The following is a 27,887-nucleotide window of genomic DNA, read 5'->3' on the forward strand; positions in this document are numbered from 1 at the left end:
AAAAAAAAGTGTGTATTATAGAAACTGTGTGCGCTTCTGGCTAGACAAAGGAGGTGCAGTTTTACCTGGATAAATGGCTTTGAAAGTTGTCATTAGTATGTACAGTACCATGAACTAAAGCTTGACCTGGAATTGGCTGTCAATTTCTAATTCATATTGCTGCATGTTTGGGTTTTTCTGTCTTTGCACCTGCAGATGTTCTCTTAAAAGCATTTAAAGTAAAAAAAAATCTAATTACAGGCCGAGACCCGTGCTGAGTTTGCTGAGAGAACAGTAGCCAAGCTGGAAAAGTCCATTGATGACTTAGAAGGTATGACTTTATCAGTTTCTCTTATTTCTTGCAGAGTAGTGAATCCAGTTTTACCTTCTGTTCCTGTACTTTTGACATGATTAGTAATCTGATCAGATTTTACTGTTCGCAGGTGATTAGGGTCTAGTGGACAATGTTTTGCTCTTGTATGTTGCTTTTCTCTCATTTCTGGCCTGTTCTTTTCATCTGTGTTTACATGATTCTGTTCACAAGCAGTTACCAAAACGTTCCATATAGCATGTTCATGCTCAGAGGTATATGTGTCTCTAATCCTTTACCATCAAGAGGGTGACGCGTTACTTTTAATGGCCTGAGATAATAAAAGGGTCAGGAAAAGTTTCATGTTTGTCAGTCCAGGTTGGCTCTAGCTGACTAGAGGTAAAACCATTTCATTTCCTCTTCTGGCATTCAGCCACTAGAGCGCTGATAACGGCGGTGCTGAACCTTAACCCTACAGCTCTTTCTGCATTGCCAGGTTAAGCTAAGTGAGAGCTCTGCAGGTGAAGGATTGCAATTTTTTTATTTTTTTCTTGTTAGCTATATGTCAGAAGGATGATTTTGGTAAGTGTATGTAGATTAGTCAGTTGGATTTCAGGATGGCCTTAAATAACCTTTTTAGAAAGAGAAAAGCAAGCCAGTGCTTGGCATTAACTTGTTGAGAAGTCCGTACCTGTTTGGAGTAGTCTGAAGAATAATCTTGAATGGCCTTTACTTATTTGTCCCTTGCCTGCAATTAGTGGGACCTCTACAAACATGTTATCAACAGTAGGGGACTAACTGAGGCAACAGAATTTTTTTTTTTCTTAAATCTTTAAATGCTTTCTTTTCATATTGGCCTGTTTTCATGGGCATGGAAAACTGTATTGGTTTTTTTTTCTTCCCCCATGTCATTAAATGCCTTGCATTTCTAATTTTCCTTTTCTGTCTTGATTTGGTTTTGATTTTATTTTCACTTTATGCTGGCTGAATACCACACCCCTTCCTTCTGTCACTTTCTGCTGCAAAACCACCTTTATGCCATCGCCTGTTCCCTCCTCCTCCTGCACCTTCCTCTTCATCAACAGACGAGTTGTATTCTCAGAAACTGAAGTACAAAGCAATCAGCGAGGAGCTGGACCACGCTCTCAATGACATGACTTTCAATGTAAATGTTTCCCTGCCATGTGCCTGCTTGCTGCTGTACTCTCATACTTTAATAAACTCACTTCTAACCCCACCCCTTTTTTTTCCCCCCCCTATTTCATCTCCATTAATCTGCTGCCTGGTCTTCTCTATTTAATGCTTCTAAATTTTTCCTGATAATTACACCCCCTTGCCATTTTGGTTCACTTCCGTTTGGGCCATCATAAGTGCTCTTCTGAATAAGACCTATGCTAGGTACTATGTAGAGAACTGATTATTTTATCTGCTGTGGCAAAACTAATTGGCACAAGGACAAAGATAAGCAAAGTTCTCAAGCAGACAAACTAAGCTTCATCGAAATAGCAGTACAGTAAAAAGATTGGGATAGCTGGAAGTAGCAGAGTTATTGGAAGGAGAAAGTATAATTTTGTAACACCAGGCAAAATGCAATTTTGCTTTATAAAAATTGTATTTACAAAAGCAAAAAAGAGGAAAATGCAAATGAGGCACAGGATGATCTGGTGTTATACAGCGATAGCATTTGTTAATTTAATGAGTATAGAGGTGCTTGATAACATTTTGCATTTCTTTCTAGTGTTAAGATACTCAACAGAAGTAAACTATGCTTTTAACTTTTTAATCTTACCTTACCCAAACTGACTACTCACAATCACACTAATTCTTCTATAATGGATTCAGAATCCTAGAAAACATCTGGCTCTCTCTCAAAAATGTTTTTTTTTAAAAAGATTATGATTATCTACACCAAGTTTTGCATTGGAACTTTTTGTAATCTTGAGTTTGGCTCGAGCCAGTGATGTGTATTGGCATGAAGTGAAGGGTTTTTATTTTGTTTGTTTTTTTAATTAATTGTACTAATCTTCAATGTTCATCTTTTTCTTTCTGTTCTAACTTGTTTCCCCTTTTTTATACTAACCTCTTTCCCTGATGACTGCCTCTTGTGCTGTTGAGTTTGACTTTGATCCTGGAGTATTTCTGATCTGTGGTTTATCAGCTTAACATTCTGGTAAACTATTTTTTTTTTCTTATGGCATCTCTCCCGTGATGGAGAGATGGCAGTCACTTCTCAGTGTCTGGTTAATTCATAATACACTAATGCAGGCAAACTACTCAAACTCATGAATGTAGCCTGACAGGGGGAACTGGATGGATAAAATATCGAACCAATTTTAGGTCTAAAAATTATAACATAACCACACACTTGGAAAACATTATAGAGTTTTATTTCATTTTATTTTATGTCTGGGTAGTAATTAATTTGTTGAAAAATAGGTTATAAATTAGCAATTGGAGAATTCAGTTTTACAAAACTAGCTATATATAGACTTTGTAAGCTTTTATTCTCCTACTCTAATGGTAGGGATAAGCCACAGTCTTTGAGAAATAGATCCCAGGTGACCTTGCTCATACAGCTGCGTGTGTGTGTTGTGTGCATAAATATGGGTAGTGTAGTGTTCCTTTTGCTGTTTCCTCCTGCAGCTGGTATGGTGGTATGTCACACATTTTGGGTTCTGGCATGCTTTTTTCCACTTTGCTGTTTCCATTTTCTGAATCTTCCATCAGGCAAATACATTGTTTTCTAACTTTATCTTCATGCAGATAAACTGTTTTACTTCACATCTCCAAAGACTTCTCCAACTGCCTGGATTACCACCACCTTTTCTGATCTCTTCAGTGTTTCCTGGGATCTTTGTCCTGTTCTCTCCCAACTGATCTTAAGTTTGGGGGGGATTTTTTCTGTTTTTCGCACCCCATCTCAGCCCAGCCCATAAACATACTTTCTATTGTACAGAAACCTACAATGTAAAATAAAATTTCCCAATGTACAATCTGTCACCTGTTTGCTATTTCTTTACTTTTCTTATTTTAAAAGGCTGACTTTTTAATAAATCTGCATTTAGTGGTGGTAGAAAATTTTTGTCTGCTGCTGTCTTTCAAACTCCTCTCACACCTTAATTGTCTCCCTTCATATCTGTCCATCCAGTAAGCCTGCATAAGTGGATAATGGTAGCTGTGGTTTCGTAACATGTTTGTTCTTGGAATTTAGTGACTCAAGAGAACGTTTAGGGGCAGATTTAAACGCAGCAAAAGTTTTTTTTGTGCCACAAAATGTATTTGTCTCAATTTAATGTGCAGTAAATTTAAGCCTTGAGTAAAACAGTGCATTATTATAAAACTGTGTTGCAAACATTCTTTTACAGGCATTTTTAGACCAATCCTTTAAATCTAACCTTTTCTCTAGAGGGAAAAATATAATGGGTATAATAAGTTTACGTTATACACTGCATGCTAGAATGGAGCTGACCTGAGTTAGGCCTGGGGAGGGAGGGAAGACAACTGCAGCTATATTAGCAGACCCTTCTGGCTTCCCATAATATGGGACCAGCCACTATGATTGGCTGGTCCCATATTATGGAACACTATGCCCCTCGATCTAGGACTCCAGAGAAATTATAAACTTTTTAAAATAAACTCAAAACCTGACTTTTCAAACAAGCCTTTTACAAAGAGAACGGCACAAGCAAATAAATAAGGAAAAGCAGGCATAGGGCACCCAGCACATAATCTTCAGATACCACCTGGAAATTATTTTTTACCCCTCAGATAATTGTAATCAATAATCCGAAATGTTGAAAATCAACGCATATGCTCTCATGTGAATTTCATCAATGAAAATTCCATGTCGTAAACCATATAGTACTTAATGTTTGTTACCGGATACTATTGGCACCCTTTCTGTAAAGTACGATCTATTCTTTACTATACGTGCCCTATTGTAAACTGTTATGATGGTAAATAACTTAATGACGGTATAGAAAAACTTTAAAATAAATAAATTAAGGGTACTGCTTGGAGGAGACACACCTCCAGCAATAGTACATGATTGGGGAGAAATGGAGGTGTCAAACCACAAAGGCAAATGGCTTTTTTTTGGGGGGGGGGGGGGAGGGGAAGATGAATATATATTGCACTAAATGTATGCAGATGTCCTGTAAAGCAGACCTTCAATTTGCCTAAGCATAATAGTCTTAAGGCCTGTAGGTCCTATCTGATCTGTTTTCTGGTTAAAATCCCTTTTTCTGGTGTGCTGCTGCTACACAGTGCAAGTCAGATAAGAGGATGCGTTCTTTCCTGAGATGCAGGATGGCCCTTTTCTTATGTTCACAGATTACCTCCTCCTGATGGCAGGTACAAATTCATGTTTTTGCTGTTTGGGAACTATTTCTTTTCAGCAGCAAACTGAAAGTTACTTCAACAAAGCATTTTGAGCAACTGGAGAAAAGCAACCTGATGGATAAATATTTAGAAACCACTTATCAGTAGAAAACACCCCCACCTCCCAACATCCACCCTCTGGTCCAGCCCTTCTTAAATGCTGGAAGGCTTCATGATGTACCCCATATTGCACTGCAATATCACTACTCTCTTGTTTAACTCCTTTAAGATGCAAAAATACTTGCAAAAGACTTATGCCATCACTTCAAAAGTGAACACATCTATAGCATATCTCTGGTGTATTAATGAAGAGTTAGACTTGTGTAGACGAGGTGTGGGGTGAGGCAAGACAAAATATTATGTGAGAGGCAGGGGATCTGGAGTGTGGAGCCAAGGAATGTGGGGGTGTACACTATTAAAAACCAATGTAAAAACATGGTGAAACACTTGGTTTCATTTCATTTAAAAAAAAAAAATTACAAAAAAAAATGTGACTTTCATTCGAGAGAGTCACTGAAAAAAAAAATGAAGATATGAAATGCCTTCCCCTAAGCCCTCCACTTCTGGACCACATTTATCCCTTTTGCAGGGGTCTCAGATTAAGAAATGGGCAGAAGGAATCCTAAATTGCTCCTGTCCCGCCAGCTCAGATGGAAAATGGCACTGGTGCCATTTTGTTCTATGGCTGTTAAAAAAAAAAAAAAAAAAAAAAAGCACTGGCACCATTTTCAACCCAGAGCAGGATCAACACTGAACCACTCCTGCCCCTGTCTTCACTGGAGACTCCCAAGGAAGGGGTTTAAGTGTGCTCCATGTGAGGGGGCCATGGGGAGGGTAAAACGTTTCAGTTTAGCAAATGAACCAAAACCTGAATTTTTTTGTTTGTTTGTTTTGTTTCGACCACCTTTCAATTATAAATCAAAGCTGTTTCCTTCACATCCCTAGTGGGTAATTGCCAGGTTCTTGTGGCCTGGTTTTGGCCTCTGTTGGAAACAGGATGCTGGGCTTGATGGACCCTTGGTCTGACCCAGCGTGGCAATTTCTTGTGTTCTTACGAGAGTGGAGGGTACAATGCATGATTTATGTATTAGAACTGATTTGTAACCATTCTGTTGGCATATAGCGAGGCAGCAGGATATCAAATCGAAGGAAACTTTAAACAGCTCGCATCTTTTATAATGTCTGAGTAGGACAGATTTGGGGAGCCTGGTAAGTCACCCCACAGCCAGCTGGAGGTTTCAGGATGTTCACAATGAGAAATCTGCATGGGGTCTACAATGCATATACAAACACGCCTCATGCATGTTCCCTGTAGATTTCCTGAAAACCTGACACGGGGGGGGGGGGGTGCAGGGTTGTTAGTATCAAAAGCAAAAACTAGCTAGGGCTTTCTGCATTATGGTCTATTGTAATTAATGTGCTTCCAGTGCAGACCCAAAATCCTGACTTTAGCTGAGCTGCTGCTTTTGATGTGGGAACAATTCTAAGAATGTCAGCTATACCAGGGATCTGTTGACGGTTTTCAAGGTTAGATGTATCTGGCTGTGTCTCTCTTGCAGTCCCCTTAAGGCAGGAGTGGGCGGTTTGGTCCTCGAAGGCTACCAATTAGTCAGGTTTTCAGGATATCCCGAATAGATTTGCATGCACACTGCCATCTGTGCATATTCATCTTTTGCATATTCATTGTGGATGTCTAGAAAACTTGACTGGCTAAGTATGTCCTCAGGACCATTTTCCCCATTGCATACATCTTTCCCCTTTTGAATCTTAGACTGGAAAAAAATTGAATGTCTGTTTTTGATAAATACACTGCAATTTATGACTCTTAATCTTTAGGTTGAAATCTGTAAGCCTACAGTATACCACTAAATGAAAATATACTAGATCTTTGTGACACTTCTGCAGTACAAACACTTTTTATAATATACAAACTTAGATATTACTTGTTCATTAGTGATCTAGTACAATTCCTATTTATTACACTCGCCACAAACCACATAAAAACTACTATTTAAGGAAGAAAAGGAGCTTCATTCAGCGCACTTAACTTATTTGTGTCCCCAGTGATGACTGATGACGAGTCTAAAAGTTCACGGTTCAGTAACCAAAAGTTTAAATGTCCTAAAGAGTACTCCGCCAATAAACTCCAAAAATTGTTTGTTTTTTGTTTTTTTTTAATATCCTGCACAACATTTGTGCTACGGAGCAAACGAAATTCATAAGCGACTCTCCGAAGCAGCACCCAAATTCCATATAAAGGCCCAACAACCTGTAATAATTTGTGCCTTTATATGGAATTTGGGTGCTGCTTCAGAGACTTGCTTATGAATTTCATTTGCTCTGTAGCACAAATGTTGTGCAGGATATTAAAAAAAACAAACAATTTTTGGAGTTTTATCGGCGGAGTACTCTTTAGGACATTTAAACTTTTGGTTTCTGAACAGTGAACTTTTAGACTCGTCGACGGTCATCACTGGGTACACACATAAATGCTGTGAATGAAGCTCCTTTTCTTCCTTACATACAGGCCGATACAGTAAGGAGCGGTAGGAAGAGCTGCGTTAGTGCCGGGCGCACCCGCGTTTGCCGCATGCACAGTCCTGCTCACCTACTGCTCGATACTGTATTTAAATAGCTTGCAAATGCAAGCCACGTCCAAGAAGCGTCAGTGACGCGTTAGGCCCGCGCAACCCATTTTACTGTATAGGCGCTTAATACAGCGCCTATACAGTATCCTGGATGCGCTGGTACCTGTCATTTCAAATGACATTTGAAATGACAGGCACCAGGAAGTGGATCCCAACTTTAACCTGGGACCTGCGCGGGGGGGGGGGACCGCTGCAAGCTGCTTTCGCCGCCGGCTGCCCCCTCCGGAGGACGGCAGAGAAGGGAAGGGGCTGAAAGCAACAAAAAGTAAGTTGGTAACATGTCAAGTCTCTTCGGGAGGAGGGGATTTTAGGTTTTTAGGTTTCCTTTTGGGGGAAAGTTTGCTGTCTACCCTTACCCCTGCCTCTAACGCAGGGGTAGGAGTAGGTGGTAAATTAGCAGGTTAAACGCGCGGCAAAACGGCAGGGCAAAAAAGCGATAGTCGGGGCGCGCGTTACTGTATGGGAGGGAATAGCTAATTCGATCGTTTACATGTAATATACATGCCGCGGGCGGAAGGGGTTACCCGGTGATTTAATGAGGCGGTAAGAGTAGGTTAAAGGGGATAGTGTATCGCGGGTTGGACTAACTCGGCCGAAAAGTGAGTAGAAAGCGGGTTAGGAGCAGGGTAACCGCGGTTGCACTTTACTGTATTGACCTGATAGTAGTTTTGATGTGGTTTGTGGCGAGTGTAATACATAGGAATTGTACTAGATCACTAATGAACAAGTAATATCTAACTTTGTATATTATAAAAAGCGTTTGTATTGCAGAAGTGTCAAAGATCTGGCATATTTTCATTGTTGGTGGTATACTGTTTGGTATTTGTCAATAGGTGTGTCCTACATAGAACAGTAGGGGTGACAGAGTGGTTTTCTTGCTAGTGAAATCTATAAGCAACAGATGCACATGGTAAGATAACCATAGTAACTTCAGCATAATATATATGGTCTTGTATCTAAAGAATTGTAACACCAAAAGATTCCGCAATCTGGTTTCAAAGGCCAGGCTATTAAAGAGCACTTAAGAATATTTCTGTATAAACTAATGTAATATTGCAATAGTGGGAATAAAGGGTTTCTGACCTTACGTGCAGTTCTGTACTCCTAGTGGGTACCAGTGCATCTACAGTACCTAGAACTGCATTCCTGTCATGATGCAGAAAATCTAAGTTTGCACTATTGCAATACCATGCAGAAGTGTTTATTTTTAAAACCAGGAACTCTTCCAGAATCACAATGTCTCTTACTGTTACATCAATATCCTTAAGAGTAGCAGGTTTTTCTTGTTTGCATTTTTTTTTAATGCAACTTTAAAAAATGTTTTCTTGGCACCATAGTTGATTTGATAAGGCTATAGTGCATCATTGGAAATTGTTAAAAAATGCTTTGCCATTGGCTGATACCTTATGATAAATGGCAGGATTTCAGTACATGGTTACATCATGCTGTCTGATACATTGCAATTTTTTTTCAATTTTTAAAATATAATATTTAATTGTTAAATAGAGAATAAAGTTTGATTTAAAAACTGGAACTATTTCATGTAATAATCTTTAATCTACCAGCCTTCAGACTGTTTGTCCAATTGAAGCTAAACATACAATTGTGGAGAGATTTAGATCACTAACTGTGAAGAGGACAGAAACTTGGGATAGTTGAACAGGGGGGTGTGATCTTTAGTACATCAGAAAGGAAGACCAGGGAGTGGCAGCAGCTCAGCTCCCACTTCATCCCCTGACTTTATTAAGTTTATTCAACTGTGGACTGTTTGAAATGCCTCTGAAATGGCTTAGGAGTTTCCCAAAAGATCAATTGCCAAGTTTGGGCTGAAAAGCTTGCAAAAAAACAAAACAAAGGGTAAGTGATGGATCGATTACTCTGGCCAGATGCATGTTTCTCAGCAAAGATTCTTCCTCAAATAGAGAGGAAAGAAACACCTAATCTGCATATTAAATCTGTGGAAATGATTACAAGGTTCTTGTAAAACTTCTCAGTTTAGAATTAATGGGGTACATTTTAAAAGACAGCGTGCGCATACTTTTGTTTGCGCATCAGGCGCGAACAAAAGTACGCTGGATTTTTTAAGATACGCGCGTATCTTATAAAAGCCGGGGTCGGCGCATGCAAGGGGGTGCACCTTTGTGCAACTTGCGCGCTGCCAGTTCCCTGTGCGCACTGCCCGTTCCCTCCGAGGCCGCTCCGAAATCGGAGCGGCCTCGTAGGGAACTTTTCTTCCACCCTCCCGGCCCTATCTAGACACCCCCCCCCCCCCACCTTTATCTGAAAAGTTACTACTGCCTCCGGGCAGTAGTAATTTACGCGCGCCGGCACGGCAGGCCCCGACACAGGCTGCTGTGTCGGGGTACTTGGCCATGCCCCCGACCGCCCCTGTTTGCAAGCCCCTGGACTTACGCGTGTCCTGGGGCTTGCGCGCGCCGCCGAGCCTATGCAAAATAGGCTCGGCGCGCGCAGGGGGGTTTTAAAAGGATTACGCGCGTACCTTATGTGCATAACCCTTTTAAAATCTGGCCCAATACTTTTAATGACCTTAGAGAATAGTTGTGGAGAAGGTAGGCACATTTGGTTTCTTCTGTATGGAAAGAGGAGGAAAAATTGCTCTAGATTTTGAGAGTTTGTGACTTGGAGGATTTGCTTACTAACTATGGCTACAAGATCGACATGTTAGGAAAATGTAAAGCTTTTGATAAGAAACGGGACAATCTCAAATCAAAATCATAGGAATAATATTTGCATTCTGGGCCTGCCAGATCTGGTGGAAGGTTCACACCCTACCAATTTTGTGGCAAGATGGCAGTTTGGAGTTTCTGGACCTGGAAGTAAAAAGAAACCAAAATAGGGGTTGATGGCACCCATAGAGCCCTAGCCCCACTACATAACAGGCCATGGGTGATTACTGTGCGCCTTCATAAGTTCTCGGACAAGCAAAATATCACGGACATTGCACAGCAAAAAGGAGATTTATTGTATTAGTGGAAGAAGATTTTTATCTTCTAGGACTTTACTAAGTATATACAAAAACCAGGAATAAGGACACACTGAAGTTAAATGGCAATAGGTCAGAAAGGTGTCTTGTACATGATGGTTTACTGAGCTAAGTTAAGGGTCATTCATAAAGGAAAGGTAATCATATTCAACACTCCTGAAGAAGTGGTCAGTTTTAGCAAAGAAAATGCTGCTGGAGTTAATATTGGCCATTAAATTGTGATTAGTCTGGTTCTTAACTTTGGGATCAGGTGGGAGAAGTGGTAACTAACAGCTTGTGTGTCTTTGGCTGCAGTGCCATAGCTTGTAACTTTTTTTTTTGTTTTGTTTGTTTTAATGGTACACCCTTCGGCTGATGATTTTTCTTTGTAAGGCAGCTTAGGCATCACTATAAACTAGAATTTATGTGCTATGTTGAACATGGGGACCTTTCCAGCTCAAGGGATGTTCTAGAAGGTGGTGTTTAGGGTGATAGAGGAAGAATTACCTTTCACTAGGGGGTAGATTTTAAAAGCCCTGCGTGCCTAGTTTGCATAGGCCGCCGGCGCGCATAAGTCCCGGGGCTTCGTAAAAGGGGCGGGAGGGGGTGTGTCCAGGGTCAGGGGGTGGTCTGAGGTGGGGGCGGGCCGGGAGGGCGATCCCGAGTCCCCCGGCACTGCGGCCTGTGCCGGGGGATGGTGAGGCGGCGTGCAAGTTACGCCTGCTTCGAGCAGGCGTAACTTGCACAACAAAGGTGGGGGGGATTTAGTTAGGGCTGGGGGGTGGGTTAGATAGGGGAAGGTGGGGGGACACGGAAGGAAAGTTCCCTCTGAGGCCGCTCCAATTTCGGAGCGGCCTCGGAGGGAACGGAGGCAGGCTGCACGACTCGGCGCGCGCAAGCTGCCGATTTTTGCGCAGCCTTGCGCGCGCCGACCCCGGATTTTATAAGATAAGCGCGGCTACGCGCGTATCTTATAAAATCCGGCGTACTTTTTTAAGATCTACCCCTAAGGGGTTTAGGAGTAAAGAATTTCAAGATGCTTCCCCAAGACAACGGAGGAGGAAGAGTTTGACATTAAGGCATGGAGCAGTGGAAGGAAAGTGGGCTGAGGCTCTCTCAAGTCAAGAAGTCTCCAGACTGAGGCTTGGATCTTGACTTGTGTTGCAGAAGAAATGAGAACTTGGGATTTGTCGGAGAAACCAAGGAAGGTTTCCAAGGAGCTAGGGCAGGGCTTCCCAAGCCTGTCCTGAGAACCCCACAGCCAGTTGGGGTTTCAGGATATTCACAATGAATATGCATGAGAGAGATTTGCATTTACTGAGTCTCAATGACCTGCAAATTCTCATGCATATCCTGAAAACCCGACTGGCTGTGGGGTCCCAAGGAAGCTCTGAGATAGGGGGATCCCTTGGCCAGCTGGGATATCTCTTCTGTCTTGAAACCCATAGCTTGGGTTAGACTTGTGATTGGAAGTGAGAAGTTGAATTCTGGACTTAGTAAGGTGCCCCACAAACGGTTTTATCCTCTCCTCTAAAAACATTTTTTTTATGCTCCCTGCGCAATTATTATGAAGTCATCATCAAGTTATATTTGCAATGTTCTTCTCAGTCTGAATTATTCCCCCTCCAAGTTTATTGTACCCTGTTTCAATGTATTTCTGTTCTAGTTCCATATAAACCGATTTGATGATCACACGAATACCGGTCTATAAAAGCTTTTAAATAAAGGGTTTTTCCTCCCATCTTTTGCTTCTTCTAACTGGACTTTGATTTTTGGATTGTTAAATTGTCTCTCTTTGGAACAGTATTTGGCGTGTGGACTGTGTGTTTGATGGGTTTGACTCCTCTTGGGCCACATAGCTATCTTTGTGCTATTACCGGTCTGAAAGAATCCTGGTTCTGGGACTGCAAATAGGATTTTACCACTTATAAAGTTAGGGTGGGGGAGGGGATACTTTATTTATGCAAGGACTGACTTTTTTTTTTTTTTTCTTCCCCTCCACATTGGCCTTTTGGGTTGTGACACAGTACATTTCCTTTCTGGATGTTTTTCTACTCTTGCTAAATGTGAATTAAGTTTATTGGACTAATGTTTTGTTTTTCTTTCTTGACTTTTACTACGTTACGTGCACTCTTTACAGATTTAAGACACAGCAGTATTGCACTTTTTCAGCACAGGAAGGTGCTTTGTTATCTTGGATCAGACTTTTTTTTTTCCTCGTTTTTTGCAAGCTGAGACTGGACGTTTACCCTGCTCTGAGCAATAGGGTGTGGTGATTCTATATTGCACTTGCCTAAATGAGGGGAAGGAACTGTTCCTGTGAGGGGATTTATTCTTCTGGGTAACTTGCTTTTATGGGGTTGGTTGGAAATCATTGGATTAGGGGTAGATGATTTGGGATTAGGGTTTGTGCTTTAAAGACACAAGCATTTGGAAGAAATTTTATTATTGCAGAGGGCTGCAAGGGGTTTTATTTTAAGGGAAGGTCTGGACATGATCTGTTATCTGCATTTAACTTCAAATTTGTTTTTGGAAAGGAATAGTTTGATTTTTTTTTTTTGTGGGATTCAAATTAAAAATACAAAACCCCCATTTAGATACAGTACTACATGTTCAATAATTTGTCTTAAGCTTTTACTGTATTGCTCGGCAAAGTTTGCTTAACCAAGTTTGGTGTACATTTTGATAACATTTGTCTTAGTCCTTATCAGATCTTGCTAGATGAAAGGTGTTATGGGTTCAGAAGTCAGTGTCCTGGAAAGTAAGTGGTATTTCTAACCCAATCAAGGTCTCAAACTTTACAATTCCTTAAAAGGCAATTTACTCAGTCATCATTCCTATAAAACTTGCACATCCAGAGTGGAGTATCACAAGATAAAGGGGTAGATTTTCAAAAAGCGCGAATAAGCCTACTTTTGCTTGCGCATCAGACTCAAGCAAAAGTACGCTGGATTTTAGTAGATACGCGCGGAGCCGCGCGTATCCACTAAAATCCTGGATCGGCGCGCGCAAGGCTATCGATTTTGTATAGCCTGCGCGCGCCGAGCCGCGCTGCCTCCCCCCGTTCCCTCCAAGGCCGCTCCGAAATCGGAGCGGCCTCGGAGGGAACTTTCCTTTGCCCTCCCCTCACCTTACCCTCCCTTCCCCTACCTAACCCACCCGCCCGGCCCTGTCTAAACCCCCCCTTACCTTTGTCGGGGGATTTACGCCTCCCGGAGGGAGGCGTAAATCCCTGCGCGCCGGGCCGCGACCTGGGGGCAGGTACGGAGGGCGCGGCCACGCCCCCGGGCCGTAGCCACGCCCCCGTACCCACCCCAAAACGCTGCCGACACGCCCCCGAAACGCCGCGACGACCGGGCCCGCCCCCGACACGCCCCCGACACGCCCCCCTCCGAAAACCCCGGGACTTACGCGAGTCCCGGGGCTCTGCGCGCGCCGGGAGGCCTATGTAAAATAGGCTTCCCGGCGCGCAGGGCCCTGCTCGCATAAATCCGCCCGGTTTTGGGCGGATTTACGCGAGCAGGGCTCTGAAAATCCGCCCCAAACAGAATAAGTGGGCGCTGTATTTTCTGCATTGTACTTTGTACTCCACCTCAAACATTTGGAAGGGGAGCAGATAAAACTTTCTTTTGTATAAAGTATGTACTCTGGTTCACAAGGCTCTTCCCTGAATTTTCTTATCTTGTTTGGGAAAACCTTAGTTTTGTGAATTGTTTTTATGGCCCTAATTCCAGTCATGGGGGGGGGGGGGGGGCTTTTTTTAAATCTTTTTTTTTTTTTTTTTTTTTTGGTGTTAAACACCTCCTCCTCTTCAGCAATAAGGGCTGGTTTGGAATATCTGTATGAACCCTAAGGTTCACGAATCACAGTTGCCATTGGTTCATTCTGTTACTGGAAAGTTTACTGACTGGGATCCAAATTTTCCATCTTTCTGGATGTATGGAGAGAAGAATAACCTAGCAATTGAGAGTACACGTATTCACCAAATCATAGTATTAAAAGTAAGATTATTTCCTATGTAGTCATGCCTTGATATCCAAGGTCAAAGCTTGTGGTATCCTGGTTTGCTATCTTTCTGATCATCTCCCAATCACAGTACTATATCCTTTCTTGGTCTGAGTGGACTGAGGAACAGGTGGAAACTGAAAATCCTGAATTTTTTTTTTTTATTCAATTAGAGAAGATCTAGAGGATTCCAGCCTCACCATCCTGTGGCAGAATAATAACCCCTTACTTAGAACTGCTTTCCAAAAGTTTCCTACGTGGGTGTATAAAAGCCTTTTACAGTCACCTCAACAAAAAAAAGATACCAAGAACATGGGGGTCCTTTGTTTCCAGTTTAAAACGATTTCTTTTTTCACCCATAAATTCCCCGAATCTTTCCAATCTGTTTAAACCAATATTCGCCCTTATTTTAGGAAGATTTAAAAAGCTGCTCCAGTTACAGATGCACCTTTTTAAAGGCCTCCAGTGTGGGCCAAAGTGCCTGCTGCTCCGAGCGCTGCCCATGCCATGCTTAAAGTCCCTCTTCTCATACCCTAAGCAGCCAAAGTGCCTGCTGTCTGTCTGCTATTACAGAGCAGGTCCTGTGCACTTCCTGGCAGGCTCCCTGTCCCTGTGCAAAAAAAAAAATAGAAGTGCAATGCTGCAGAGCATAGGAATGTCAGGAAGCTGCTGCTGGAGGAGAGAGGAGAAGCCTGGAGCCTGGTAAGGACAAACGCTATTACAGAGGAGGGGAGAAAGAGGGGCATGCTAGGCAGGGGATAGGGGTAGAGAGGGTTGCTGGTGAAGAGGGATAATCTGCTTAATGTTCTATTGTCCTGGCTTCTAACCGTCTAAACTCAGATATTTACCTGGAAAAGTAATGAGTCACTTTTTTTTTCCAACTGATTTTCTTCTGTGTTTTGTTCTCGTCATAATAAACCCTGATAAATTCCTGGGGAAAATTAAAGAACAATAAAACAAAAATGAAAGTGCCTACTCATACGCCAACTAGAAGTCCAACATAAACAAAATGGTTTGACTAAAACAGAGCTTTTACACTGGCTAGGGATGAGCTTAACTCTCAGATGTGACCACATTGAGAAATCAATGAGATCCGCCAGAGAAATAACCCTGGTTCTCTGCTAGCGAGCTATTAAACTGCATCCCATCAGCACCACTATTATTGGTGCCATGAAAACAAGGGCTCCAAGTAATATTTTCTCTCAGAAACAGCAAATATTTTTCAGAAATTGTATAAGTCTGTATATGCTGAACCTCAAGGGCAGGGCACTAATTCTGAAATTGAAAAACATCTTGATTTCCTTGTGTTTACCTGCTTTACTGCAAGAAGCTAGAGGAAGGTAGTGGCTCCTAAAAATGAACTAAAGGGTCTTCAAGCAATTAAGAATTTAACTTCCAGGAAAAGCTCCAGGTCTGACGAACATCAGTTGGATTTTTATAAACATTTTCAAGTTGCCCCCCTTCTACGAGGACTATTTAATTTTATGGGCATGGAATTTGCTAGAAGCATTTAATTCTTATGTATGTATATGTATTTTTATTTATTTAAAGACTTTTTTATATACCGGTATTAGTAGGAGACATCATACCGGTTCACATTTGAACAGTAAGGCTTGGAAAGTACATGTGAACTGGGAGGGGGATAACAAGGTGCAGTGTACAAATATAGATTAAACAAACAAAACATCGAAATCCTTAACATAAGTAATGTAGACTCATGTATATGAGTATGTGTGTGTGTATGTGTGTGTGTGTGTGTGTGTGTGTGTATATATATATATATATATATATATATATATATATATATATATATATATATATATATATATGGACTGCAGTGCGTATAGACCCATTTCTCATCAGCACAATGTCCAGAAACTTGCAAAGATATGCCAACTTAGGCTTGAACTCCTCATGCCCATCTTGATAGGCAGACCGTCTGTTAAAGGCACAAGAAGGAAGAAGTATAGTTTTGTCATCCGTTGCATTTGACAGTTTCCTGAATCTGTGTTGTCCATACTTAAATACTTGGGTGTACCCAACAAATTCCTTCTGTATTTAGGGTATTGTATAGAAATGCCAGGGCATGGATTTTTGTTAATGGTTGGCATTCTCAATGTTTTGATATCCAAAGAGGAGTACAACAGGGATGTCCTCTTTCCTATTAGTTATTTAATCTTTCCTGAGAACTTCTAGCACCCGAGATTAGAGACGCGGCTATTTCTGGGTTCAAATTTGTATCATTAGAAAAAGTAGCCCTATACACTGAGGTCATTCTTTATTATCCTTGCATTATGTTCCCTCCATTACAATCCTCTTGGGTCCTCGGGAGGGGACCTGGATATCCCAGATTTATTCAATCTGGTATGATGGGGAGTACCAGAAGGATCTTCATTGCCTGCCATCCTTTTTTTTTAAAACAACCTCTAGGTTAGTATATATTTATGCAGTGAAAAGGTTTGGTGAATTTCCTTTTATTCTTTTATTAGTAATCTGAGGATTATTATAACAGTGGTCTGTAGAAAATAACTTTTTTATATGGCTAAGAGCCTTGACTTTTTTTCTTTGGTGCAACACTTACCTATTTTAGGAGACTGTTCATTAAAATTTGCCATTGAGGCTTGTAACCTAGGGGTCATACTGGACTCTAATTTGCTATTAATCATTCATGTAAAAAGGGTAGCTAAGATTCCTTTTTATACATTACTTTTATTAAGACTTACATTTTCTCTTTATTTTATTTATTTATTTATTTATGAACTTTTAATATACTGACATTCGAAGAGCACATCATGCCGGTTTACAGTTAACTCAAAAGAGAGGAAAATTACATTGAACGGGGAGGAGGGGAGCAGGCAATAAAAGGGGAAGAAGAATGGAACGGGAGCGAGAGACTAAGGGAGAGAAAAATGAATGAAGTTAAGAGGATAGAGTGGAGAGGAACCAAAATAACTAAAATAGCTTAAAGTTAACATCATGGAGGAGTACATAATAGAACTGGATTAGCCATATACATAAATATAATCGGGCCGATACAGTAAGGACGCATAAGAAACAGTGCGGCAGTGCTGGGGGCCCGCTCCTTTGCCGCGCTCATATTTTGGTTCACATACCGCTCTATTCAGTATTCAAATTAGACGCAAATCCAAGCGGCGTCCAAAGCGCATCAATGAAGCGGTAGGCGCTCGCAATCCATTTTACTGTATAGAGCGATATTCAGCGCCTATACAGTATCCAGGTTGCGCTGGTACCTGTCCTTTGAAATGTCATTCCACCAGGTAAGTGGATGGTTCTTTTCTACAGACCCCACTGCCTTGAGCGCCCAGCCAGACCATCCAAGCTGTGACCTTGGACGTCCGGCCAGGCGCTCAAGGCAGCGGTGCCTACAGGTGGGAAGGTCCATGAACCGAAGCCGCGACCTCAGACATCCAAGGTTGCGGCGTCCGTTCATGGACCTTCCCACCTGTATCCGGGCATCCATGATCGGAGGCACCGCTGCCTTGAGCGCCCGGCAGGACGGCCAAGGTCGTGGCTTGGACGTCCGGCCGCTCAAGGCAGCAGATGTCCAAGCCGCTGTAGGCACCGCTGTATGCAGCTGTAGGCACTGCTGCCTTGAGCGCCCGACCTCGGATGCAAAGCCAGGAGTGGGCTGCTGAGCACGTCAAGTGGGGCTCCGTGAGCGTTTGGACATCCTCCCTCCCCCTGCTCCTTGCAAAGGGTGGTAGGATCCGGCAGGGTCCAGAGGAGCCACGCAGACGAGGGTGGGGAGGAGAAATAGTTTCATCAACTCAGACGTGGGATTCAAGCGTGAACTTATGATGAGACGTGAGCGTCCTTGATGCTGCATCCTTCAGTCCTACTCCGCGGCAGCTGATCTGCTTTTCCCCTCTCCCATTATTTTTCAAGGTGAAGGGCCTCCGCTGATTAAGGCTGCCTTGAAAGCCCGACCTCAAACGCCAAGCCGCTTGGACGTCTGAGGTCGCGGCTTCCGTTCATGGACCTTTCCCGCCTATAGGCACCGCTGCCTTGAGCGTCTGGCCGGACGTCCAAGCCGTGACCTTGGACGTCCGGCCGGGCGCTCAAGGCAGTGGACGTCCAAGCTGCTGTAGGCACCGCTGTAGGCAGCGGTAGGCACCGCTGCCTTGAGCGCCCAACCTCTGACGTCCAAGCTGAGGGCTGGCAAGCGAATCCGCTAGTCTCTCTATATTATAAAAGTATTAGGGATGCTGGGCGATCGCGTCAGCATGCTCACGCACCACTACACACACAGGCGGGCCTCGCATTTCTCAACCGCTGTCCGGTACGCTGACTGAACACCACACTAACGCCAGGGACAGGGTAGGCGGTAAATATTCAGGTTAAAGACGCGGTAAATGAGCTGGTTAACAGGGCGATAATTTGGGCGCACATTACTGTATCGGAGGGAATAGCTAATCCGATCGTTAACATGTCATATACATGTGGCAGGCGGAAAGGGATATGCGTCCTTTTCGGCAAGCGGTAAGGACGCGTAAAAGCCGATACTGAATAGCGGGTATGCCTTGCGCGTCCAAAATGTGCATCCAAAGCGGGTTAAAAACTGGGTAACCACGATCATGCTTTACTGTATTGGCCCGAATGGATGGTGAATTCTGTGAGGCGGGGGGGGAGAGACACTGTCTAGGTTTGGTTTGCATCCGATTTCAGTTTTAGTAGTTCAAGCTAAGATCTAAACTAATTTAGGCTATTTTTCTCTGTATGCTGGGTTGCTTAAATATCATCTGTTTTGCAGCTTGCCCAAAATGTTGCTGTAAGAATGGTTTGGCTTTTGGTATAGAGGAAGTATTACTCCATACTTAAGAGTTGTACTGGTTACCTATTGTTCAAAGAATCCAGTTTAAGTTGACAATGCTTTATGAATGAGTATTAGATCTAGATTTCTTTTGTTTGAAGGATAAAATAATTTGTTACATGCCTTCTCAAACCCTACATGTTTCCACTTTCTCATGTTTAAGTGAAATGCAATTATTTAAAGCTTTATCTGTAATTGGTCCTGTGCTGTGGAATTCTATTCCATTGGAAATTTGCAGCCAGGCTACCTAAAATTCAGGAAGATGAGCTTTATTATTTGAGTTTTTTCCACATTTTGATTTTATAGTGTCTTATATTGTATCGTGTAGCATTGTTTTTATGTCTGTTGACTGACTGTAATCCACAATGAATCTGAGGGATTTGCGGATTATAAATAATGTTAAATATTTATCTTCAAGGCTGGTGGGAGTGGCAAGGATGGCTCAGCAACGATCCTTCTATGTATTCTTGGTGCAAAATGGGAGTTACAAACTAACCAATACAGTTTGGCTTCTTTCTTTTACCTTCCTGGCACAATCCAATAAGATCAGCAGGAGTAGGTTAATTTTATTTCATTCTCTTAAGATCTGGCAGGACACTAATAAGCTGCTCAAAACATGTTGGTATACTATCTCCCATTTCTTTAACAGAAAACCGTCTGACCTGTCTTTCACTAGATATGAGGAGATAGGAAGACAGAGGCCTAAACTTTCTCAGTCAAATTTGGAGGGTTGACAAATTTTAAATCCTTTGCAGAATTGCTAGCTGAGTTTGCTATCTCAGTCTATACACATTACAATTATGGAGGGATATGTCTAGCACAGGGATAACAGTTTCCTAAGAGGGAGAGATGGATTAAGGCATGTAGCAGGGGAATGAGTATTGCAGATTTATCTTTGTAATGAGTCTCATAATATGAGATTAGCACCACCCTTTATAACTAGATGGAATGCAGATCTTTCTTTGGACCTTGATTCGGAGGATTGGCGCGCCAATATGGTGCTAAATCCATTTGTAAAAAAAAAAAAAAAAGTAAAGAACTAGTAGGCATAAGTTCTTATACGGGACACATTGGTTTCCATTGTGTTGGAGGGGCTGTGGAATAGAAATACAGAAGATCTCTTCCGCACAGTAACTGAAAAAGTGAAGTCCATCTAGGGACCTATGTCAAAACCAATATAGAGTCCTTAAACTTTCAGATCCTTCAATTCTGCTCTTAAGCATAACACTAATCTTTTCCATAGCAGCTATTTCCGCAAACCCCATTTCCAGCGACCCAGAGAAAGCAAGGATTTCCAGACCAAAAAAAAAAAAAAAAAAGTTATGTAAGCCTGGCTGCATGCAATAAGATATAAAAACTGCTTCACTTTAGATATATATAGTCAGGAGAACCCCATCTTCCTAGCAAACAGATCTGTGCAGAGGGTGTGGCCCGTGTGGACATCAGAGCAGATTCTTTTTCAGTTACTGTGTGGAAGAGATCTTCTGTATTTCTGTTATCTTATATCGGTTTGATTTTTACTTTGCTTACCTATTTGTGCCATATTTTATTGTTGTGCTGTTTTGAAAAACGGGATAATGAATAGTATGTCAATGCTTCAGTCCTGTGAGCTGTAGTGAAATGTCAAGCAGTGATGGTGCAATGTGTACTTGAAATATTTTTCTCTCCTTTCATGGAACAAGGTGTGACAACTGGAATTTGTGGGTTCCTGAAACGAGCAGATCTTAAAGCAGCAAACCAGAAAATTATAGGTGTGGGAGTTCCACAAATGTTGTGGGAAAGAAGTGGAAATCTTGTGCCACTTTTAATTAAAGGTTTCCTTGCACTTCCAGTGGCAGAAATGTAATTTGGTAATCCTAAAACTGTATAAGTACTAATTTGTAAATTCTGGAAAATTGTAACAAGAATAGGGGAAAAAAAAATCTTAAATTTGTAGAAACCTTTTTTTTTTCCTATAGATGCCCATTTTTTTCCATGCATGTCAGCAGCAAGTCTCTGTGAACCGTTCCTAGCATGACGCACACACTTGCATCCTGCAAACTAGGCCCAGGTTTGTTTTGAGCAACAGCAAAACAAAACAGTTCAGGAAGACTACACGTCAGGTTTTTTTTGCATGATATTGAGATGGTGCATCTATTTTGCATCTCAATCTCATGCAAGGATTTAATTCTCATTTGTTTGAGGGGAAAAGAAAATGCACAGAAAATTGTGCAAGCAAAATCTTGCATAAAACTGCAATAAGTACCTTAGGGCTATTGCTGAATTCTTAAACTTTTATCACTTGTGGGAACTAGTCCCATGGTGCTTACTGAATTTTTGTGTGAGTTCTTGTTTACATCTTTTTAGATTTCCCAACCCATCTTCTTCCCTCACCTCTTGTATTAGTTTCCTGTTATGTCAGGAACACGTCTTTTATCCAATAATTGATTTCAGCACTATGCAGGCAAACTGGGCAGTGTTTTGTTTTTTTTGTCTTGAGTTTTCCCTGAAACTTGAATCTGACCCCCAGGGTTCTGCTAAAAGTAGCGTATCGCCCCAGAATAATGTCTTAACAGATAGGTGTCTACAAATAACAAAACACCTTTTACAGTAAAATTCTCTCTTGTAATATCAGTTTCTTTTTAAAAAAAAAAAAAAAAAGTTTTGTACGCCAATTAACAGTTTTGTTGACCAATGCACTTTAAAGGTAGAGGATGCATTCTGGAGCTTCACAGATGAAGTGAATGCAGAAAAGAGGGTGGCTTTGTTTTTTGAAGTATTTAAGAGATTTTCAGCAGATTTGACTTGTACTGAACAAGGAAATGAATTCCAGTGTTCATACTTGTGACTTTTACTTTGTGATGGTGCACGGAGAGAAGTGTTTCATCTCAAAGTCCGTCCTTCCTTTTTTGTTTTTTTCTTAAATCACAGTGGTACTTTTGATGAGTACAGTTATTAGGAGAACCTGCCCTTCTTTTAAATGGAATCTCATTTTGACTAGTTGTGTTAACACCCATGCATGGGGCAAAACCAATATAGCCTGTCACAGCTAGTCATAGACAGAGGGGCAGTATTAAGGTTACTCTAAACTATGCTTCTTATCCAAATCCATGCAGCTTGCATTGGTTGACCTCACTGGCACCTGAAAAATGCAAATTGTCAGCTTTTGGTTTCTTGTGCATACCAGAAAAGCATCTTGAGATTTATGTGTAACTTGAAGATCTTATTTTTCCCTCATTAAGCATAAGTAAGAGGTTATACTAATACACTGCATTAATGGGCATAATTGTATAAAAGGGTTTTAAGGCAGGGAAATAGTATTAATAGCATACCCTCTACCTTTCAAAATAGCAACAGCCTATTTAACTATTAGATAAAAATCAGCAAACATTCTTGTTTAACTTTTCCAGTCCAAAATTATACAAAATTTGACATTTCATTGCATTCTTGTTCTGGCCCTGCCTCCTCTTGCCCTCATCTGGGGGCACATAAGTGAAGGGGGGAGGGGAGTGCAGTTTCTTGAGGTCTGATGGCCTTTTTAGCAGGAAAAAAAGAGACTGCTCCCAAACAATTTTTCCCTGCACACCCATAATTCGTAATAGCTGTGCTGGCCAGTGAGAGAGCTGAATTCTTTGCAGGTTGATCCCTTTTTATTGGACTAGCACAAGAATTGTCCGAGCATGACGTACGGAAGCTTTGACTACCATGGCCCCTTCTTGAGGTGTCATCTGAAGTGGGGATCTGTGGTCTCAAAAGCTACGTGCAAGTTATCTGTGGGCTTGCCAGCATACATCAACCTGCGTTCTTGTACAGTTCCATAAATTGTACCTCCTTTTTTGTCACAGGTTCTAAGTCATCTCTCCTGAACCCCCATCCTACCCTGCCCTATCTGCTTTACTACATCTGGCCTTTGTGGAATGTGTACTTTTGTGATTTCATTGCCTCTGGAAACCCAAATACTTTATTCATTTTTTGATACTTATATTCTACTACTCTCAACTACTTGCTCATAGAGTATAACACGAAAAATACATTTTCAGTAATCAAAAACGGTGTCAATGGATCACAATATGAAGTGTACATCTTAAGAACACACCAGATTCATCAACAGAAGTGGTAGTATTTTTCTTCATAAGGGTCAGTTTAGGTTGTTTTTCAGTCAGTGTAACCTCTAGATGCAGCTGTCATGGACTACAATGTATGTCTTAATAGAAAACCGTGAAGATGGTGCAGTATTGGTCATTCGACCATCACTTCTTGAGAATCTGCATATGCCCATCTCAGTTGAACTGTCCGGACACACTGCTTTGAGAACACAGCAGTTTTTTGCAACATTTAGTATACTTGTTATCGCTATTTTCTTTTTAAATTGTCTTAAGTATACATGGGGAGAGTTTAATTTTTCCACCCTTATCTTCTCTTCTTTCTAATCATAATGGCCATTCTGCAAGCACTTTAATACCAGAACCCATGTTGGGGAGAAAAATTGGTAATCTATAAAAGTTCCTAAGATCCTTCTGTTTTAAGGAAAGTAACTGTAGTGTGTGGTATATTGCCTTATTTAATCTCCTGCCTGACTGTTACTGTATCTAACCTTTTGCCCATTCTGCTTTTCTTCCTTTTTTTTTTCTCTGACCTGCTTGCTGACTGTACAGAACAACTCTACCAGCAACTTGAGCAAAACAGCCGTCTTACTAACGAACTAAAGCTGGCCCTGAATGAGGATTGAGCTTTAGTTTTGAATGAGCAGTGACAGTGTACCCTAGCTGACTTATTCTTCTCCTAAGAAGTCCTCTCAGTCTGAGTTTAGGAGTGATGCAGTACCTGCTTTAGGCCAGTACTGGAGATTTCAGTTTTAAGAAGTTGGTACCCAATGGAAAACCAAAGTACTCTAGACTGAGTCTACAGCATCATAACTTCCAAGCTAGAAGAAGGGACAGAGGTTTGGTGGGAAATACATTCTTACCATACTTCTATAAATTTAAGTAAATTAAAAATAGCATCTCCCTAGAGTAAAGCACTTCAGACCAAATTCAATGGCCTGCATTTTAATTGATGTCATAAATTTAAACTTGAAGTGTTTACAGCTAGCTAGGGAAGAATGTTTATCCTAGATTGTTAATATTTTCTTAAACAGAAAAAAACCATCTTTCCAGCTGCATTGTATCTGAAAGCTTTTAGTGAGCAAGTTAAGTTGCAATTAAAGAGCTTGTAATGCAGCTCTAGATCTGGGAGCCCCATGTAAAAATATTTGGGGTTATGAGGCATGTGTGCATTGCTGTGATGGCATTGAACTAGCTCCTTACTTACACTACTAAATCAGAGGGCTTTGTGAATTTGCTACTGGTGTGTGCATGCTATTGAAAGCTATTTTATTGCACTGTAAACTTGTATTGTGCCAGGGATTTAGAGAAGTAATTAAAAAAAAATTCTGGATTGTTCCTTGGGAGGGTGGGGGAAGTTCTAGAAGTAAAAAGTTAAGTCTTAATTTGTAATAATCGCAAATTGTCATGTCTTAAACTTCCTTCTCCTTCCCCACATGCATATCATTTTGTACCAAATTTAACACTTTTTGAAAACCACTGCTGAACAGTTGAACTTCCTTCATGATTCTTCCACAGCTCTGTCTCTTGGCTGGGTAAAAATTGCTATTTGAACATTGCACGTACTCTGAACCTCGAATATGGTGGCCTATGAGGACACTTGGTAACCCACTCTGGCCATTAGTATGTTGTGTATATCAAGGGGGGAGGAGAAGAAGGCTCATTTTAGCATGCACTTTTCTAATTTGTTATGTAATGAGTGTTTGCATGTCTTAATGTATTGATAGCATTTTGGCAAAACACTATTCATATATTTTAATTTTCTAATCCTATAACAGAGAAAGTGGCACATGCCAAAGAAGAGAACCATAATATGCATCAGATGCTGGATCAAACTTTACTGGAGTTAAACAACTTGTGAAAACTGCCTTAACTGCAGCCCTGTTTTCTTACGCCTGCTTGCCATGATGCCCCTTTTAGAGGTGTTTTTTGTTTGTTTGTTGTTTTTTTTTTAATTTTCACAAATAAGTCACAAGAAACATCTGCCAAATACTAGCCAGAGTTGGGAGAGATCATTAAAGGCAAGCCATGTATGGATTCAGCCATGACTGTGTCAGTGTGCCACTTCCTGTTTTATAATGTTGCCTATACTTTGTAGAGAGTTCAGCAGTGCACACGGATACATATATGCTTAGTCTGGACCCATTGTCTTTCAAGTATAAACTATATTTTTTTTAACCAGGCTAATTCTGAGGAAACAGAAATCTGACATCAAACATAGAGTGGTGCTATTTTGGACAAAAGGCAATTCTTTGATAAATTAGTTTACTGTTGTACAATGGCAGGAACTTCATTTAATTAGAAGTTTTTTGTCTAGCACAGTAATTATTTTGTGTTTGTTTTTTTTTTTTTTTAATGTGAGTTTTATTGAGCCGTGTAAATTTGGATTTTTCCGTGCCTATAATGGGAACAGAATGAATGATTTGCCTCTTTAATATTTAAGGTTTCCAGAGTCCAGCTTCTTGTAGACTTGCAGCCTCGTTACAAACTGTAGGACAACATTCCGTGCTTGAATTTCCATTCCATGTCATTAAACGTTTGAAAAGAAAACAGTGACTTTGGAAGCAAATCAGATTTGGGAGAGATCATTAAAATGTATTTTATTGGTGTGAGATGGGGGATAGTAAATTTTGGTATTGCCTCACTATATCCTACACACTTTGTTTTAGATGTATGCCTGTATGTAAACAATGTACAATGATATGGAATAAAGATGCTCACTTAGGAAATTTTCTAAATGATGGTGTACTGTGATGCTTTTTTGGTGCATGTATAATGGCTGTGGGTTGGGTTGGTTTTTTTTGTGTGTGTGTGGGTGGCTTATTTTGACTGACTAAAATAAGCTAAAGGGGGAGGGGTAGTATTTGGTACTTCATGCTTTCCAACATATGAAATATTGGATAGCTATATAAAAAGGATTTCTACCTATAGACACAATAACTTAAAAAAATAACACACATTGCTACAGACCAAACTGGTTATTGTAGACAAGTTTGAAAACCAGAAACAAATTAGCATTTTCAAACCAAGCCTCCAAAACGCACAATATCCCTGTTGCTTTCTATGAAAAGTTGTTAGAATGGGTTAGTGTTCTAACACCACCTCACCTTCCAGCACTTTTGGTACAGAGCAAAATGGGTCGAGAGAGAAAATATCTGAAGTAAATATCAAAAAAAGACACTCAATGGTGCTTCCAAAGTATAAACACCTATTCTTGCATGCACTTGCCACAGTCTTAACACAGGAGTTTTCAACTATAGCCAGTCAGATTTTCAGGAAATCCAAGCTATTTTAGTATATTAACAGGAAGGTGAAATCTGTGCATAAAAAAACATATAGATTTACTTGCTGAAGAAGTGTTCTTATGCAGCTCCTTATTGAGTCTGGACTAACTTTTATGCCAAACCAGAAATTTTCTTGAATATAAGTTCTAGCTGCTCCTATTTTAAAGCATTTAAAAAAAAAAAAAATTGTTTTACTCCTGGTCTCATGAAGTTAAAGTAAGAAGCTGGCATGTTGAAGGTTGTCAGAACTAAATGCAAAACAGATTAACGAGCTGGCACAGTGGCATTTCTGCAATGAAGACCAGAGACTTCTGGATCTGGTTACCATTTTGTCAGGCCTGCACACGCTGGGGATAGAAATCCCAAGCTGTTACACGACCCTGGCACCTATGGATGGGATCTAGGATGTGCACGGGGAAGGTAAACTTGAAACGGTTGCGTGGGCACGCACGTTTGCGCTTATGCCATCCAGCGCCAGTGGACGCAGCCATTTTATGATGTGTATATGTGCACATGGTACAAAATAGTATGTACATAAACGCACAATTTTATATAGACGTGCTTGTGTAAGCAAATGCTAACTCTACTGCATAAGTCGGGGGATTTTAGTAGACATGTGCTGATGCAATTACCAGTTTCCCCAGTTTGTTCCCAGGTAAAGGATATGACTTCCTAAACCTCTTAGTTAACTAACCTACCTTTTACACTGTGAGCACCAACCATTAAAACCACACTAAACTCTTTAGGGTTTTTATTTCAGGACTTACATGCTATCCATAGCAGATGGTAGGGAACATGGCATGTGCTTGTGTGTGTAAGAACTGTACTTAAGCACAGAGTTCACTGAGAAATGTAAGAACGCCCATGCCCTGCCCCTTCTTTGCAAAACCATTTTGTGCCCATACCAGGAGATATGTGCATACTTGCGCGTTTTTTAAAAAAATCTACATGGCATGCGCCGGTCCAACTTCAGTGCATAGTTCCTGGCTTTGCCGCGGATAGGGCTTTTAAAATTTGCCTTATATGTATCAGGATCTGAAGGGAAACATGGCATGTAGGCCCCCTACCCAGGAACCACGGCTGTGATGGCTAGGAGGAAGATGCAGCCAATTTGGGGTGGGGGGGAAAAATACCCTGGTGACCATGAACAAATATCTATGGCACCTCTGCTCTGGGCCTCACTCTTCATAAACGGTAGGTGGTGTGCTTAGGGCAGGATCCAATTGGGGTAGAATCTTGGGTATAGAATTTAAGAAGAAAAAACATAACTTGCTAGACTAGCATTACACTACTTTTAATATAATTGGAAGGGGTTCATAACATTTTGAGGCTTTGCAACAGTTTCTCCTTGAAGGCTGGAACAATTAGAGAGGTTGATAGAATGC

The 27,887-nt window shown here is 41.1% G+C and overlaps 1 protein-coding gene across 2 annotated transcripts in view; it reads left to right on the forward strand.

Annotated features, from left to right (window-relative positions):
• The window catches only part of LOC115082208 (tropomyosin alpha-1 chain-like), a 44,281-nt gene extending 18,653 nt beyond the window's left edge, over nucleotides 1-25,628 (forward strand). For both annotated transcript variants that reach the window (XM_029586460.1, XM_029586459.1), the window contains 2 exons: nucleotides 241-310; nucleotides 24,997-25,628. In XM_029586460.1, the coding sequence (XP_029442320.1) occupies nucleotides 241-310; nucleotides 24,997-25,079 (153 nt within the window). In that variant the 3' untranslated portion in view covers nucleotides 25,080-25,628. The remainder of the gene's footprint in view (nucleotides 1-240; nucleotides 311-24,996) is intronic.
• The last annotated feature ends 2,259 nt before the right edge of the window (nucleotides 25,629-27,887 follow it).

The sequence above is a fragment of the Rhinatrema bivittatum genome, unplaced genomic scaffold, assembly GCF_901001135.1.
Source record: "Rhinatrema bivittatum unplaced genomic scaffold, aRhiBiv1.1, whole genome shotgun sequence".
NCBI lineage: Eukaryota > Metazoa > Chordata > Amphibia > Gymnophiona > Rhinatrematidae > Rhinatrema > Rhinatrema bivittatum.